We start from the raw sequence: 18,380 nt of genomic DNA, 5'->3' as shown, positions 1-18,380 counted from the left end.
AACTAAATACTGAGAACAGCATGTTTCATAACTGCAACAAGATTAAATTGCAAAAAAACCTGTCCAACAATTCTCTCAGGTCATTACATGATCTGATAATACTGTTGTGGTGGGGTTTTTTTCCCGTCTGTTCAAAATAAGCAAGCTATGACACGACCAATATGCTTCAAGCAGCTCTCCACACAGCTGAGCTGCCCAGGACATGAATTGGATTATTAGTGGTGCAAAAAGCCTCTTTAGTCAGTAAATATCTGTTCAGTGATGCATTTGTTTTTTGTATTTACAGAAAATAAGCTCACACACTGTTTTTGTACTTTACTTGCTTTCTTCCTGCTGCAAATTCAACTGCTTTCGCTTCCATTTATACAAAACATTCTCAAGATGTTTGTCACAGCTTGCCTTTCACTTAAAAATCCATGGGAATACTACAAGCTATACAAACAATGAAACCAGTAGTTTTTGTGATTACCAATCCCCCTTTAGATACTTTTCACTCTTCTATTCAGCTATTTCATTTGCAGTACTGTTTACTCTCACTGTAACCATTTGGTGTCTTGTTTTCACCAGTACAAGCCTTCCCACCCTTGTTCACCCACAAACTTCACAAACTGAGCTACATAAATATATAAGCATGTAACTGCTCCCATGTAAAAAAAAAAAAAATTCCTCAGTATTAACTATATGAAAGCATCCTCTGATCTGAGCAACCAACCAGCCACATATGAAGATCCACAAAATTAAAAGCATTTTATATTAATTTACAAAACTTCACTGAGTTCATTCCAACTGAGTTTCTGCTCCTTCATGGATGACATAAATCCACAACTCTGTCCCTGAGAGCAATTAGCAATCAATATCACTATTGACCAATGCATGTAATACACTGGCCATAGCTCACTTCTATACCCTTTACAAGTTAACTTATAAAGACAGTTGCACTCCCCATTCCAAGGAACCCAAAGCACTGCCGTATTCTACTATGGCATCACACATATTGAAACAAAAAAGTCAAAAGACATCTCCTATTCTTGATTTCAGATGAACTACAACTGGGGGGCAGGACGACGAGAAACAACCAGCAGTCAACTATCACCACCACCTATGTCACAGGTAATGCTTTGGGCTGGTAAGAGATCACAAACAGGGCTGACGTTAGAGATAACACACCTGTGGAGTAAGGCAGGTACCTGGGTGACCACAACCAATACAAAGCTAAAGTAACTGCTAAAACAGAGGGTGTATCAGCCCTGCACTGTTTAAGCAGAAAAAGTTGGAAACACAAAGAAGGCCTGCATTCCATGTAAAGATGGAGGATCAATTACTTGAGAGATCTGGCCCAGGAGTAATTCAATCATTCCAGTGAGCAAGGAGGATGATTTTAGTTCTCAATGGGTTTGAAAGAGAAGGGAATTCAAGGGAGCAAACTCCAAGCCAAAGACAATACTGCAATTCAAGCAAAAACAGAAACTTGAATGCCATAATCAGAAGAAAAAATTTCTTAGACATACTACAGAGAAGCAAGTAGCAGATTTACCTGCAGCTTAGGCTGCAGTGCGTGATGGAAGTTGTGTCAAAACTTCCTCCCATATTACAGGCCCAAGCTAGCAGGAGGAAGACACTATGCTCTGCAAGCAGAATAGTGTGAAAAATTAGTGGGCAAAGACAAGAGGTTAGCTACCATATCATCCTAACTTTAGACTGCTGGCCTGTCATGAAACAAGACACATGAAAAAACCAAAACACTGCAGACTTGGGTGAAATAATGCTTTGGATGACCTTGTGACCAGTGTGTTTTTCCATAGTGTCAAAGAATGCTACAGAATAAAACATTACATAAAAAAGGGCAAATGGAAAAAACTACGAGGACCACTGGGGCACTCTTTTTAAGATGTGCTGGATTTTTCAATGAAACAAAAATCAGGGCACATGAGAAAAGCAAGAACAAGCAAAATGGAAAGGAGCCTCAAAAATTATTTCAAGACGACCAGTACAGCCCAACTTTTAAAGCAGCCGATATGTTAAGGCAGATGGGTACTGATGCTTGACTAGGAAGAGCCTGGAGTACAAAACACACTGTTCTCCTGTAAAAACATATGCATTTTTTGAAAGCAAGTATATTTTCCTGGTTTTCTAGAAAGAAAGAAACTAAAAATGTTACAAGATTTTCCTCCAGCGAGGCCAGCACTTGCAACAGATGTTACTAATGGTTTGGGAACGGAACAGTTTGTTCTGAAGCAGTTTCCATAACCTACTTTTAACTTACGCCTTGCTTTTGAAGGAAGGCTCTCCACCAAAACTGACCTCCAGTTCAGTGTCCTTGAATAATACTTTCTAGTCATTAAAACTGTCCTTGAATAGTACTTTCTAGTTATTAATTTTATGGACAATGTCTGTCATAACACTGGCAATAGAAGCACTTCATTTACCACCTGAAACAGCAAAATGCTAGTAGCAAATGGAACTATGCCACACATTTCAATACATTTGCTTCCATTTTTTTGCTTCTAAATTACCAAAGGGGAAATTTTGTAACTTGCAACACAAATTTACACCACAAGTTAAACTAACTTTTTAAAGCTTACACAGGTTGGCAAACACCAGAGTTTAATCCAAATGGTTAAGCAAAATCTTTATTAAAAGATGGTTGAGTCTAACTTCATTTAAATCAGTGGTAAAATACCTATTGACGAAAGCTAGGATTCCTGCCCCCCTGCCCAAGTACGCAATTTAACTAAACTGGCTTCACACTAACTGAATTGAAACTCCATTGTATGAACAAATCATGCAGCCAGCCAAGTAATCTTACTACAGCAGCATTTAGCTTTGCTTACTGTTCATTACATTGATGTCCATGCAGAACTTAAACATTGAGAACTTCAAAATCAGGACCAAACCTTCCACTTACGTTGCAAACTGCTTTCTTAGGCACAGCTGAAACAGCTTAAGTTGTTCTCAAAACAGCTCTACTGCTGCTTCAGTCATTTATTAACTTACTGTAAAATTTTCTTCATTCTTCATTTTGCAAGACCCTGTTTACAGCCACACAGAAACGTGTGAAACTGTTTTTGCCACTAATCTGCAGGATAAGCAAGCTTTCCACTAACACTGTACAAACAAAAAGTGACGAGGCCACTTTCCATTGTGTGTTTTATCTGCACTTCCACTTCTGACTCATAACTCTTTACAACTATTTTACATTAATCCACAGAAATAATTTCTATCATAATTAAGTTCTCCTTAAGTAGTAGCTCTTTGTGATTGTAAACCAAACCACTAAAAACTTTCTGGCGACTTATTTGACCCTTGTTCCTGACAAAAACAAATTTAGAATCGCAGAACCCTGCCACTCAGCTGTTTTTTCCTTCTGTGATGAGTGTTCCTTTGATGTAAATTTGGCTGTGACAGTGCACACAATAATAGAAGTACCAATAAATAGTGTGAATAACATAGCTAAGCCTGGACATAGCTTTGGTGGCAATGAGAATAGGAAGAGGGAAGCACAGCATTACATGAAGAGGTACGTACATTATGTATGTTTTGGTTTTATAGAATAAAGGCAGATAGACACATACACTGGTGTATCATATTTGCATTTGGTCTTCATGTACTTGAAAGAACCACAGAAAGTGAAGGAAAGCACACAGATACTTTGAACTCTGTCAATACAGCCAGACATTGAATGAGATTATGACTGCTCTCATAAAGCTGCAGTGGTTTACCTGGACTAAATATTTAAAAAAAAAAAAAAAGTAGCCATCAGCACACCCTTTGTGCTGGAAAAGACCTAGGCTACATCATCTTGGCCGCTCAGTGTGAAGTTCTAATATGCAACATCCAAAACTAAATTATACCAAGTTACACAGGCAAACCCTGGTGCAATTCTTACACAACATGGGCATGCAGCGAGCAGAAAAACCCTTCTCTTCTCTGCTTTTAACCACTCCAAACTGCACACCTCCTGGGACTATTTTTCTCTGCCATCCATACTCTGGTCTTATAAATTCAGTGGTTCTCCACTGCATCACAAATACGCTGAGATGAGGAGCCTTATTGAAACACAAGATCTAGTTCCCATGGCTTTAGTCTGAAAGGTCTTAAAAAAATTATAAAACGAAACCTCCCCCAGCTAACTGATCATTCTCAGCAGGAGTTATTAGAAAACAGCAGACAAAGAATAAAATTAGCAGGTAATGAAAAATAATCAAAACCGAATACTTTAGACCACTCAATAGGCATTAAAATAAAATTACTGCCTGCATAAAAACCGTTACAGAAAAACCAGAGCCTAATTAAAAGCACAAGAAAGCAGCAAACTGGAACCACTTAAATTACGGACTTCAGGGCCCTCTAGTGGTTAAAACATCGATACGAGAAAATCCATGAACTTTTTCCTATAAGGCTACTGAAGTCTACTGAAGTAATGCATTTTATTTTTACAATTCCCATGTAATTAGGAACACTTAGGCTGGAGAGCTGCCGAGTAAATTGCCAGAAAGGGGAAAAAAATACAAGGTAATATCTGTTCACAAAATCAGCTAATGCGTGGTATTTTTTTGTTCTTAATAGAAATGAGAATTTACTAACATTCTCAGCTGTGCACAACCCAAAAAAAACCCCCATATAATCACTCTTTCAAACCTGCATCAGAATTACCTTGTTTCTGAAAAATTCACTTGCTTTGCTGGCTTATTACATCATTTCACCTTCCTCTGGCACCCACAAAACTGTCAGTGCACAGCACCAGCAACAAAAAAAGCCAAAACAAACAAAAATAGGAATTGATAGGAATTGTTAATCTTCACCATGGTGTAGTGAGAAATATTTTGGGCATACTCCTATATAATTGATTCACAAAGGAGGGAGTTACAAAAGTAATCCTTTTTTGCACTAACCACAGAAGTCCATCTGCTGGCAACTAGAGAAGGTTTGTTACTTCCTCCTAATCGGGTATTTTATCTGCCCAAGTCTTAACAAGCCACTTCACTGCAAGGAAATGCATTGATATTGCTTTCTTAGTAATTAGAGTAGACTTTCAGCTCATTATGGCTTTGCAGTCCATACATGAGCTGAGGGAATGAAAGAGCCTAGTATGACAAGAGCACACTTCACTACAAGTGTAAGCACCACACCACCACTGAATGATGATGAATAACACTTTCCCAAGCCACATTCTCTTAAGATGCCTAACACCAAATCAGACATTTTCAGCCCCTCATCCCAATCTTGCCTCTCATGTACATGTGCCCTTGAAAGTTTGATAGCTGAGTACAGCAACATCTGTGCAAGTTCTATAATGTGCCACAAAAATCAGCTTTTCCCAATGAGGTGATGCCTACCGACCACTTCATGTCAACTTTTTATTCTTTTTTCTAAAAGGGGGTAAATAAGGATTACACTGGCAGAGGTGGGGAACAGAATGCAGACTGATTCAGCAGCTCAGTCATCTGGAGCATTACAGCAAGCTACAAAATGATGACTTGGGTGGAATTTAAGTGAGGTAGTCAAGGTACAGAGTTGACTGTCAGGTAGGTACCATTCACGTGACTGTGATGAATTTTCTTTACAATATGGAAGGGTGATAATACTTGTATCTTCTCCGCAGTACAAAACTCTGCCTATGTAATACATCCCTTTTTCTTTGGCCTTCTGTAGCTTTGTTAACACACAGAAGAAAAATATGATACTTTGTAACTAGTTCATTCAAAACAGAAATGCCAAACTCAAAGCTAGTTCTCTACAGCACAGAGCTGCACAGTTAAAAAAGAAACAAAGTGAAAAAGCTGGTATTTTCTCACAAAAAATTACATCTGCAAGATTTCACAAGTTCACCACATATGTTCATAGGATGGCTTTATCCTTCATCTGTCATCCTACAAATTAGATCCTATTCTGGCTTTATTCTACAGTAAAATTGATATAGAAAACATGTAATGAATTTACTCTTGAAATACACAGAGAAATCAAAACATAAACAGATCATCAGTCACGATATTTGCAAGTTTGTATCCCAGTTCAAGATAGTATACAAGGACAAACAGAATGAAAATACCAGTTGCAAAGGTTTTCTATACCTATCCACATGAACAGAAAATAAGTTTCATGCCTTTTAGAGATCTTAAAACTATGACAAATAAGAAAAACAGCCACACAACACCACTTTCACATCCCAAAGAGAAGTGTTTGAGCACTGAAATAAATCCAGTGGATCACATGACCAGAAATGTGGAAGCAAGATGGTCTAAATGAAAACAACAAATGTTTAGGCACACAAATCTTTCATAGGTTGGACACAGAAGCCATGAATTACAGTCTAAATACAATTTTCAGAATGGCCACCCAAAACTTAGTTGGAATTAGGTAATTTTCAACCTAGTAGCAAACTATTTGGGATTTGGGGAACTTTCAGCCCAGACATTCCAAAACAGGCCATTACAGAACTGCACGTACATACTTGCTTCTAGATCTAAATTCCATCAACAGCTATGCTGTAATTAAAAAAAAAAAAAAAAGGCAAAAAAAACCCCCACAACAAAATCCCCATAGAACATACCTCATGGAAGTTATACTGTTGATGAGCTTTTCAGATTGATCTGACAAGGTAGACGGAAGTATTATTTCAACTGGCTGCAGACGCAAAACCCGACTCTCTAATTCTAAGCGAGATGCACAGTCCCGAAAACTATCAAAAATTACTTCTCCGGTAGTTGGTTGGATTGCCTGTCGAATAATAATAACATCATATGTATTGAATATTTAAATTTTCAGGAAGTGTTTCAGTAACTCAAACTGTTAAGCCAGAAATGAAATTTATGGCATGTAGCACAAAATTATATAGCACCCACATGCTTATTAACAGTGGCAGATCAAAAAATCATGTTTTTCAAATCTATGATACGATAGTAACTTCAAACAACTATCACAATTTTATCTTAGTAAATGATAGCAATACCTTAACAGTGTAAATGTGTTCCTGTTATCAATCCAACATTGCTTGACTTTTATTACTATTTATGTAATTGGAAGTCTACAGAAGGTACATGCAATTCAGCCTGTCATAATAGCACCTGCTTTTGTTGTTCTCTCCCAGCTGCAGTGTGGCAAACACAAGCACAATCAAGACACTTTTAAATTAATGAATTACCAGCAGACTAGGCTTTTGTTATCACTGTGTTTTGCCAGTTAAACAATCCTGATTTTAATCTTCACCATAAAAGAGAATACAAATCTGAAGAGGAAACAATAAAAGTATTAAGACTCTTCCTCTAAATAACATTTTGTAAAGGAAAAAAGTGCTCACAAGCTTTAAAACATTGACCCTAAAAACATCTAAAGTTACTAAAGCATCTGAACTAATATTTCCCTATATTTGGTTAAAACACTGTTACGTTTTCAAGTGGTATGGCAGCAATAACAGTGTTAGGAATATTCAACTATCAACTTCAGACCTTTTCTGCAGTTTTCAAATGTAAGGCGCTCACGATTCACACACAGATGATATCCTATCTAAACTGCACCTTGTTACAAAATAAACAAAACCCAAAAAATTCTAAAAAACAGGACAATTGTAAATTACCACCCACCTTTCAGAAAAACCCCAACAAAACAACGCCCCAAAAAACCCCACATAAACCCTAAAATATCAGTTCCCCTGTGAAACTAACTTACCATAATGCCTATAACAATGTCACCTTTCTTCCTGTCAAATTTTTCTCCGTTTTCACAGACACAGAGGAGGTAGTTATCAGGGACCTCTGTTGTTACCTCTTCGACATCTACAGAATCATCTAGCTTCAGCAAAGGGTTCACATGTAACAAATGTTAAAAAAAACACCAGGCAATACACAGATTTTGGTGCATTATTCACAGGTCCTTCTGGATTTCAGTCCTTCTCAACTAGATTTTGTGTTAGGTCTTCTGGACTAAAGGTCTAATTTGACTTTCATTAGCTTGACTCCTATGACAATTTTGGTGAACTCCGATGACTGTCAGCACCGAGGACTGAAGTCAGTGCGTGGCACGCAAAGGCCATCTTTGAGTGTCTTGTGGGTCTCCTCATTCAAGCAAGAGCAGCTATTTCAAAAGTTAAACCAGCAGCTGACTCTGCACACGGGCTGCTATACCTTGCCATTTTGACTTCATATCCACACCACATGCACCTAACAGAAAAAACAGAATGCACCAGGTACAAAGCACCTGAAAAGCAGGCAATGCTTTACAAAAGTATACATCTTAGCAGGAGCATTAGGTTAGTTGCATTCAAAACTTGTAGCATACCTGTCCACCAGGTTGGGTTATACTGCTGCACCTGCTTTCACTGAGTTTGCCAACCACTGCGATAGAGTCTGTAAGTACACTAGAAGTTTTCCAACAAAATCTCAGGACTTCTATCTGCTTCCCTGACCTACTCCTTAAATGCAACCTCACAGGCATTAATCTAGCAATCTTTTTAGCTCTTGGTATCTAGTAAGTACTAGTTTGAGATACTAAAGGAAAAAACATGATGTAGATAATGCAGAAGATATGAAAACAAAAACCAGAAGAAAAGAAATTAAGACAATTTCACTGGTTGAAATTTTCACTATCTCATTTTCACATTTCCTTTGTTTTAACAGTCAGGGGTCAGTTACCCAGCTAGATTTTCAATAGTCCATTGATTTTATCACCTTCTTTTCACTTAAACCAAACCAATCAATTCTTCCTTCACACCCTCTTGAATCACTATTGTTATGCATTCTCAGTTTGGTCAAACAGGTAGCTGAAGACAAGATCTACAGAACACTGTAGACTTGGGAAGTCCACTCTCTGACTTCAGAAAGCAACTACAGTAAACACCGGCCCTGCTGTTTCACAACAAACCTAGAGCCCTGAAGAGATTAAATTCTTTATAAACCCAGCACCACGGTTTACCACAACTTAAAATTAAAGGAACTTTATTTCCTGCTGCCACTCTTATGTCAGCCGCTAGCTACTCATGTTTCATCTAGCTGGTAATACTAGAATTACAGCCTCTCATACATGGAAGATTATAGTCCAAAACCAAACTTGTTTGAAAAGGATATCTTCTCCAATAAGTGTAGACTTAGTGTAGAGAGCAGTCAGTTTCCGGCTGAAGAGAGAGCTTTTATTTTCTCCAGCAGCCTTCAGTGCTGCAGTTTCCATTTGTTTTACCACTCCAACCTACAGGCACACAGCAAGAAACAAAATTACCTCTTTGATTAATAACAAATAATTTATTTAAACAAGTAATTTTTTATTATTCTTCTGTAAATTTGGAGATCTTTTAAAACGTACAAACAGCAAATGCATCATTAAAGCTGAGCAGCAAGGGCAGAGGCTAGCATTGATCCTGCTACTGAGGATATAAGGCACCGCTTGTTCTTATGTTCTATCCACTTCTAACTGCCCTCTCAACTTCTCCCATCCTATTTTGAAATAATTTTGCTAGAGTTCACCACTTGCCAGAGAACGGTTGCTGCTATCAATTTAGATTCAACAGGCCCTTTTCTCATAAGCAGAAAAAAAAAAAGAGGTATCACAGAAAGTCAAAATTACAGGGATCAACAACAGGAAGGAAAAGAAAGAAAAAACATCTGGGCTAGGATAAGAAAAACAAGGATGTGAGGAAGAATGAGACAGAGAGAGAGAGGATATATAAGTATTTCTATCAAATGCAAAGGCTTGATAAAAACCAAGAGAAAGAACTGTTCTAGAAAACACAAAGATACCTTTTGTAAAATGAAATAAGATTGAATCTACTTAAATTTTGTGATGCTCATCACAACAGCAAAATTGAAACAGTTAGCCATTTTAACTGCAAAAACAGCCGATGAGTTTCCCACTCCTCAGCTGAAACAAGACTAGTACAGTAAATTATTTCACTGCTATTCTCTCCTTAACACCATTTAATAAAAGCCAGGGATAACCTTATATCCTTTTGCTACAAGTCGCCGCACATGGACAAACAGTCTGTGAGTCGGTATACTGGCAGTCATAAAGTTATGATCCTGATGACAATAAATGTTTAGTTCTTTAGCTGCAATCTGCAAAGTACAAGAAGAAGAGTCAGACGATAGTTTAAATTGTGACATTTTGAAGGAAAGGAGCTCATCTCTGTGACAACACTGATGCACAACTACAAATAGAATTCCAGTGTCAAAAGGAAAATGTTACAGGAAAAAGCCCAGAGAGCTGGGCCTCTCCACCTTCTGTCCCAACACATGGTCACAAACAGGGGCCTCAGTATCACAGACTTCACGTGCCAGATTACTACGCTGCATGTTTATCTTTACCACCATGACGTAAACCACCTACACCACACACACAGATTCTGCAACACAGTTCAACAAAGGGTCAAGTAATTTTCACAACACTAAAAATGCAAAAAGAATGGAGGTATTTTAATTGTGGTTATACAGATGGTATTAAGCTAGCTAATCAATTAAAATACTGAAAAATCAGTATCAAACAGCAGTGGAAACTACATACTTCACAGAAAAAGAGTAACAACACTTGTTAAAATGTGACATTACAATGTACGCTCTCTAATTGCTTTTTTGCCCAATGACTAGGGAGAGTGGTCTTGAACAGGAACTGCAGACAAACACTGAATTCTGTACCTGGATAGTGTATTTCTATTTCTGGACTGTGAGTGCACCAGTAAGCAAGTAGACAAATTACAGAGTACAAATTTGATTATCATAAATAATTCCCAGTAACTAAGCAAAGTTTCTCACTGGTCTCAAGTGTAGAAATAGCACAGATCAAAGGCTGGTAGCAATGACTTTGGGACAGATCATGAAAAAAAAATATCATTATGAACCATTTATGAGCCATCACTTTAAAATAATGTTTGTTGCAAAGTACTTTCCAGTTCCTACAGATCTAGCACATACAGGTGCTGCATCTGAACATGCATACAAGATGGTCTCTGCACTCAGGCTATACCAGCTATATGCATCTACTTTTACAGCACTCACTCCACTGTCTTCCAAACTGAAATACTCCTAGTAGAGTTTTAGGCCACGATAGAAAATTCACCTCTGAAAGTTTTTCAGTTTTAACTCTGACAAATAATTACTCTATGACCTCATCTTAATTTCCCCATATGCAGGACAGCAAGCACTAGCATATGATTACAAAATCGTAAATGCTATTGTGGTAGAAAGCATATGCGCAGTGGATAGTCTTCAACTTAAGCATGCAGATTTTTTGTCTTGATTTTGAGTACTAAAAACAACCTACGAAATTTATGCCCCACAAAAACCTTACTTCTGGGAATCGCCACAGACCCTAGTACGACACCAACACAACACAAGTGTCTTTCCATAACCCTGGCAAAAATTACCTCTGCATCTTCTCCAAAGAATCGATATTTGTATCCACATTCCACACACAAAACAGCATCTTTATAGCGTTTCTTCATTTCTATGAATTGAAGTTCTAGTGGAGTGTAAATACTTTTGGTTCTCTTATTAAGGTTTGTATCTGAAGTATATTGGGTATTTTCATAAGACTTCAGAGATGCAGAAAACTGACTAAGATCACAGTGTAACTCCTCCTGTAAATAAAAGATGGAAAAGTATAGTTAGGAATCATCAAATAAATCCATCGCCCCTGCAGACCTTGACTCACATAGACCATAGAGCTAGGCTGTTCTTGCATCAAATAGCCCCAAGAACTGCAGCCAAACTATTAAAGTAGGATATACAGAATACAGTTTAATTGGAATTAAAAGTCATGGAAGTCAAAGATATTACATCAATTAGTCAACTTCAACACAGTGCTCACACATCTCAGCTGAAATCAGATCCCTGTGGTATCATGAGCTCTCAAAACAGACCAAGAGGCACACAGGCTGCAAAGACCGGGCAGTCAAAACCGGTCAGATATAAAAATAAGGATGAATTACTACTCCAATTTACAGATGAGAAACTGCACCACAGAGAGATTAATGGTGTTCCAAAACGCCACAGTAAATCAAGAAATAACCCAATTCAGTATGAGTCTCAGTTGATCGTCTCAAGCACCAAAACTGTATTTCTTCTCCAGTCTACCCTTCCTTCATAAGCTCAGCAAACCTCCCAAAATAATTTATTCTTAACCACACGAAATCTATATAACAGTTTCTAAAATGCTTAACAGTTAAGGCTTTGAGCCCACTCTCTCAGAATTTATCATTTATAGTGACATTGTGTAGCCTACGTTAGCCAAGCAACTTTAGCTCTGCAACTTTGTTTTGTTCGTTATTGTAAGCAGGGTGATGGATTCAGTCTTTTAGAAGTGCAGTGAACAACACTGATAAGATGTGCTTCACTTACAGCAAAATTCCTCCTCACTTGTATCAACACCAAGTACTCATAAAAGTGATTTAAAAAGATGAAATACAAAGACAATACTCTCCACAAGTTTTTAAAGTGTATGACTACACAAAACACAATTGAGCAGGTTGTGCTGTGAGTTTCTGTATCTGCAATTAAATATGGTAAACTTCCATTTCTAACAATTGTCCCATCTAGATTACAAGGAACGAAGTCAACAGACTGTTTAGGAGCAATGGTAGCTCAGAAGAAGAAACACAGAGATAGTGCAAATCATATACTTTGAGTCATGGGAATGTACAAAGAATGCAGGTAGAAGACAATGGGGAAAAAAAGACGACTTATCTGTACTGTTAACTGCAAATTGTGAAATTCCCAGAATTGCACAGAATCAAGGGACGACCTATTTGACAAGCAGACACCATAGACAACATAGCCGAATACAAACAAAGCTGTACCATGCCTAGAACTCAGATGGCCCCAAAAGCTTAAATGTCTCAGCTGCAGAATCCTCAGCCTAAGGATTCAGCTGTCTTCAATCCAACCTCTGTGCCAGCCAAGCAGCGTGACCGCATCTCATTTTACAGACAAAACTCTTGTGAAAAAGCATGTGAAATAAGGTCACAAAAGTAAAAGTAGTAAAAACACACAAGGAAGTTGAATGGCTGTAAGTTAGCTGCTTAAGGAATTTAGATGAAAATTAGTCACATAAAAAGGCTGTAACTCAGAAAAAAGCAAGACACAAACACCTAAGATAAGCCACTCCAAGGATGGCAGGCCAGCCCTTCCTCACCTGATTGCCTGGCCAGCCCACTCAGTAAGTGTCCTATAAAGATGCTAGCAATGCTCTGTCAAGTATGTCATGAATCCTCACTACCTACTGAGCATATTAAGTACGGAATAATTGCTCTTTACTTTCATAGTATCATAGAATGGTTTGGGTTGGAGGGGACCTTTAAAGGTCATCTAGTCCTACCCCCCCTGCATGGACAGGGACACCCCCCCCCAGCCCAGGCTGCCCCCAGCCCCGTCCAGCCTGGCCTTGCGCCCTGCCAGGGATGGGGCACCCACAGCTGCTCTAGGCAGCCTGAGCCAGTGTTTCACCACCCACTTCACACACACCTTGCCTGCAGAATCTCTCTGCACACACTTAAAGCCAACCTTCCTCATGATCTAGGAAGGGAGAGTTAACAGCTGCCATCATCTCACAGACAACGTGTGATCAACTGGACCCAAGTGCTCTTTGGCAGCAAGCACCTAAGCATATGAATATGCAGTGGCAATACTGCTATAAAAAGCACACCAGTGTTAGTGCACTGGAAACCAACTTTGGAATAGGAAGGCATAAACACTGCACCAGCTGATACCTGGAAAATCAACACACACATCTGTTCAAAGCAAAAGAGAACCCTGAATTCTGCAGAAACAACCAACCATCTTAGGCCCACAGCCTGGTGGATGGAGAGTTGCACATTCCTTTGCTCACCGAATGTGCACTTCTGCTGTGCTTACTTTAACACACCCATTTTTAACCGACAGCCTATACCAGCCACGTGCTGTCTCCAGTGTTACAGAAAAGAAAGTCACCAAATACTTCCCATGCGTTTTGCAAATACGTACATGTGTTAGAACACACACATGTCATAATTTCAGCATCTAGAACTGGTTCTCAAACACCTGTGAGACACACCGAAGTATGATTTACAGGTTAAACTAGCAGGGACAGCATCTGATGTCAATGTAATTGCACGGACAAAGGATCAGAAATCAAGAAGTTCCAGACAGACAAGGGTTTGAAAGAGGGACAGAGAAGGAATTAGTTGTCTGTGTTCTCCAACTGACCACATCTACATATCCTCAATCCCTTATAACAACAGAAATCTCTTGCCACAAGCTGTTGAATTCATTATTCTTATATTGATCTCATGTTCACACAACTCAAACAACTCAGTTTAAGGTCATGACCTTCAGACACGGAAAGTCAAATCAACTTTTACAACCTTTCACACAACTTCCTTCCTTCAAAAAGCCAGATGTAAAGCTTTGTTAAAGAGCAGTTGAGTCCCAACACACTGCCACCACAGTAAGCCAAGAGACGCCTTTTAGGACCTGAATACTTCAAAATGAGCAAGCTGGCCCAAACCAAACCAATTAACTAATGTTAATTAGCCCCATAATTAAATGGGAAACAAAGCACTACTACACTGTTATTGATGTGTATCATAGGTATAATGATAATTTTCAAGGGAGCTATCCATACCTTCTGCAGATGGAAAAAAAAAAAAGTGGTATCTTTAGTAGTAAGGTTTTTTATAAACAAGGGGATTAAGCTACATTTCAGTAATAATTCTGAATCATATATTTGCAAAGAAAGCCTGTTAGGAATTTTACAGCCCATATCAAAACTCATACAACTTGAAAGAAAGCTGAGCAAAGGGACACACTGAACATTTGTTATTACGATATTATAGGTTCGTTCACAGTAACAAGATACACTGCCAGCATTTCTGCTCTCTCATTACTGATTTTTTTCAGTGGTATCACAGAAGAGCTGTAAGATGCATTCTGCTCACTGTGCTAAGACTGCCAGGAAAACATCTGTACACAAACACCAGTCTACTGGGTCGTGCTGCATTATTTCATGACAGAATACAAAAACACAAAAGGAATCTTGTGCCAAAGCCTGCTTTCCTTAAGCCGTAAGAAGTAATCTACACAGCACTGGATCAAAGCTCTACATACCTTCTGAGCAACCTTTGGGCTACTGTCCCAAGATTGCAGATGGTTTTTCAGTTCTGAACTTCTCCCAATAATAGCAGGACATTTTTCCAAACTCAGAGATTCCTTCTCCTGAGAACTATCCTTCTGGACTCTGTTACACTGCTGGTCTGAATCACTGCAGAATTCTCTCAGTCTGTCTAGAGTTTGCAAACATATACGAGGCTTTTCACACTTCAGAGGTTCTTCTTCAGTAAAAACACACAACAAAAACATATTAGCAACTTATTTGCTGAAACAGAATGTCTAGCAGAATGACATCAGTAAGCAGAGAACACAATCAGCTTGCTCCGTCTCTCTCTTCCCTGCATTCCCTCTCCTCTCCCATTGCATTATTTCTGCCAGCCTGATCGAACCATGCATGTAATCAGCTTAGTTACTTCCCTGGAAAGTCAATACTCCTCACTTAAATGCTTCTTCATACATGGGAGAAGCAGTACAATTATTTTCTGGACTGATAATTGTAAAGCCACAAAATTAGCTAAGAATATTGGCAGACATGGTATTTTTTTCAGCAGTTTTTAAGGAGTAGTATTGCTAGTTGATGGTGTCTGAGTGATACTTCACCATATCCACAAAACTGCATATAGCACCCTCTTTAAAAAAATTATAGCGGCTAATTCTTTTCAATGAATTATAAGTGTAATGAACTTTATATTCAGTGATTACTTTTTTTCTACTAGCACCATTAACTTTTTTAATTCATGGTTCAAAGCCAAATAGAGCATGGGCATTTTCACTGTAATTAAGTGGTTGCCATTTCGCAGTTAAGAGCACTGCATTAGAAGTATTTACTCTAAGGTAGTCTTTAGGTATCCCAGTCAAAGGGCAGACTCCACAGAGCTGTCAGGTGTCAGTAAGCTTCAGCCTGAGACTAAAAGACAGATTGTTAAATTAACACAGAAAGGGAAGTTACAGCATTTCTGCGTGGGCATCCAGACTTCACTGACTGAACAACCTGTTAAAGCTGAGTCAGCTGAAGGGGATTTGCAGAGTAATTTTGGAGCAAGGCTCAAATACCTAGCTTCTGAGCCACAGACAGGTGCTTTAGAAGTGTAGCTATTATGCTCATAATGGCTCTTCAGAGATGTCTGCTATACTCAAGAGATACTTCCTAAAGTATCCAACATTTTTTTTTTTACATTTGACAATGAAAAACTATTTATTGGGTATAAATGCTTGAAGGTTTGTTTACAGTCAACCCACTTTTATCCTGAGTCTTCAATGGATTACAGATGTCTTCTAGAGTAATCTGTTGTGCCTTGGTCTTCTTCTCACAGGGTTCATTGCTTTCAGTTGATTTTCTCCTTTTTGTGCCAAATTCAGAAGCCTGAAACATAAATTAAACAAAGTAGTTCTTTGCCATCCTCCACAAAGGAAAATAACGCACCCATCATTACATAAAGAGGTAACGTAAAATGACTTTACAATATATTAAATCCCTAACTATTTTACCTATCTACATTTTTTTCTAATAAAATAGTTCCTCTAACATTCAAGGCTACAACACGAAAAGAGATAGTGCATTCTGTGAAGAAATTGGCTGTTGCACTAGAGAAGAAACACCTGCAGCTACCACACCTTCAAAAGGCAGCTTAGAGCTAGAGAACTGAACCAGCACTTAACAGACTCTCCCATCATACCACACACTACCGCCCTGTGTCTGAATCAGATCTCTTCTGCAAATCCTCATTTCCACAGTTCAGAGCCCTCCTCTTGCCAGATACTGGCTATTCACCTCTGAAAAGCACGGCTTCCTATAGCCTACATCCCAATGATGGAAGAGTGTCTTCTCCACACCGTCCCCAAAGTGTTAAAAGATTTTCCTAAACTATCTGTAAACACCCAGCTAGCATCATCCTGAGTTTGGATAGAATACAGTACTTTTGACTAGTGCTCCTTAGATGGCTTTTGACACATGTACTTTTAACACTTCATAAACAGAAAATTCATCAATTTATGTTGTTTCATCACTGATGTTTTCTGTTTGACAGAATGTAAGAAATATGACTAAATATAAAGAAGTAACTTGCAACTGCAATAACGTATAAACACACTACCATTTCACTCTGCAGACAAACACAACTGGTGCTTTTAGCAGCTTGCATGCACGATTCATATGGTAATCTCAAGATGTTTTAAGTGTATTACTGGGAAATTCAATCTCCTTGTAACTAAGCAGGAACTCTATCCTCAGTCAATAAGCTGGTAACCTCTACATAATGCATCCATATGCACAGCCCACAGGAATGGCAATGTTTCCCTTCCACATCCACTATTACATACCACCAGATCAACACTAATTACAAAGCAATTTTTCTGCATGGACAGAAAGGGACAATCACACCTTTTGTAATGTATTTGGACTAAAGGTAACAAAAAAGGTTGATTTGAAACACAAGTGAGAAAAGCATGCGTTCCCAGGGGCTAGAAAGGGCTAGAAACACAAACTACTGGGAGACTGGAGAATATGAACTCAGAATGAAATCCAGTTGCTGAGACAGCAATTTTTTCCCAGCAGCAGCATGGAGAAGCTGCCGTATTGCTGCAGGCTCCCTCAGCCCTGCACCTAACAGTGCAGGCAGAGTTGCCCGAGCTCCACCACGACCTGGGCCATGAGCTTAACCCGCTGCACGCCGGGCGGCAGAACCTGTGCCAGAGGGTCCAACACGACTGCAAAGGCGCTAAGGCCCGTGACCCAAACTTGCACGCCAAACCCCTACCAAGCCTCAGTTCCAACAAGGCGGGCATGTCCTAGCTGTTTCCGAAGAACGAGGTATCGCTACCGTGGTACACAAGGCAACGATGCTACAGCAAGCACCGGTGACTGGAAGGCCCCGTCTGTTGGTGGGGCCACCGCAGAGCACCTGGCGCGGCGGGGCCGTGGCCAGCTCGGGCCACCCTTTCAGACACGACTTAGTGACACGAGGTAACCAGACAGGCCCGAGGGCCCTTCGCCACCATCAAGAGGTGACAGGACCTGAGGGCCCCTGCGGCCCGGCCCCTCGCCCTTCAGGCGCCCTGAGCCCCAACCGCCACCGCCCCGGGCGCACCGTCTGCCGGGCAGCACCCTGCTCCCCGCCGCTCCCCGCCGCTCCGAAGAACCTGCTCAGCACCAGCTGCTGCCCCCCGCCGCCGCGTTCCCGCCGCCGCCCCCGCGGCATGGCAATGGCGGCGGCGATGGCGAAGCCCGGCCGCGGGCACTGGCACCACCTTCCCCGCCGGATGCGACAGCAGGCGCAGGGCGGGGCCGCAGGAGAGGGGAGGAGCTATGCCACCGCCCCG

The 18,380-nt window shown here is 39.8% G+C and overlaps 1 protein-coding gene across 4 annotated transcripts in view; it reads right to left on the bottom strand.

Annotated features, from left to right (window-relative positions):
• The window catches only part of MSH3 (mutS homolog 3), a 113,195-nt gene extending 94,858 nt beyond the window's left edge, over window positions 1–18,337 (bottom strand). For 2 of the 4 annotated variants that reach the window (XM_055791606.1, XM_055791605.1), the window contains exons 1-8: window positions 18,149–18,337; window positions 16,302–16,425; window positions 15,060–15,283; window positions 11,345–11,557; window positions 9,924–10,040; window positions 9,060–9,177; window positions 7,666–7,808; window positions 6,551–6,717 (exon numbers count right to left, since the gene is read on the bottom strand). In XM_055791606.1, coding sequence (XP_055647581.1) covers window positions 6,551–6,717; window positions 7,666–7,808; window positions 9,060–9,177; window positions 9,924–10,040; window positions 11,345–11,557; window positions 15,060–15,283; window positions 16,302–16,425; window positions 18,149–18,259 — 1,217 coding nt within the window. In that variant the 5' untranslated portion in view covers window positions 18,260–18,337. The remainder of the gene's footprint in view (window positions 1–6,550; window positions 6,718–7,665; window positions 7,809–9,059; window positions 9,178–9,923; window positions 10,041–11,344; window positions 11,558–15,059; window positions 15,284–16,301; window positions 16,426–18,148) is intronic. The other 2 variants (XM_055791604.1, XM_013298161.3) reach the window with 2 other exon arrangements.
• Window positions 18,338–18,380: the final 43 nt, after the last annotated feature.

This window comes from Falco peregrinus, chromosome Z (genome assembly GCF_023634155.1).
Source record: "Falco peregrinus isolate bFalPer1 chromosome Z, bFalPer1.pri, whole genome shotgun sequence".
Lineage (NCBI taxonomy): Eukaryota > Metazoa > Chordata > Aves > Falconiformes > Falconidae > Falco > Falco peregrinus.
This window is presented reverse-complemented; position numbering and strand designations above follow the sequence as displayed.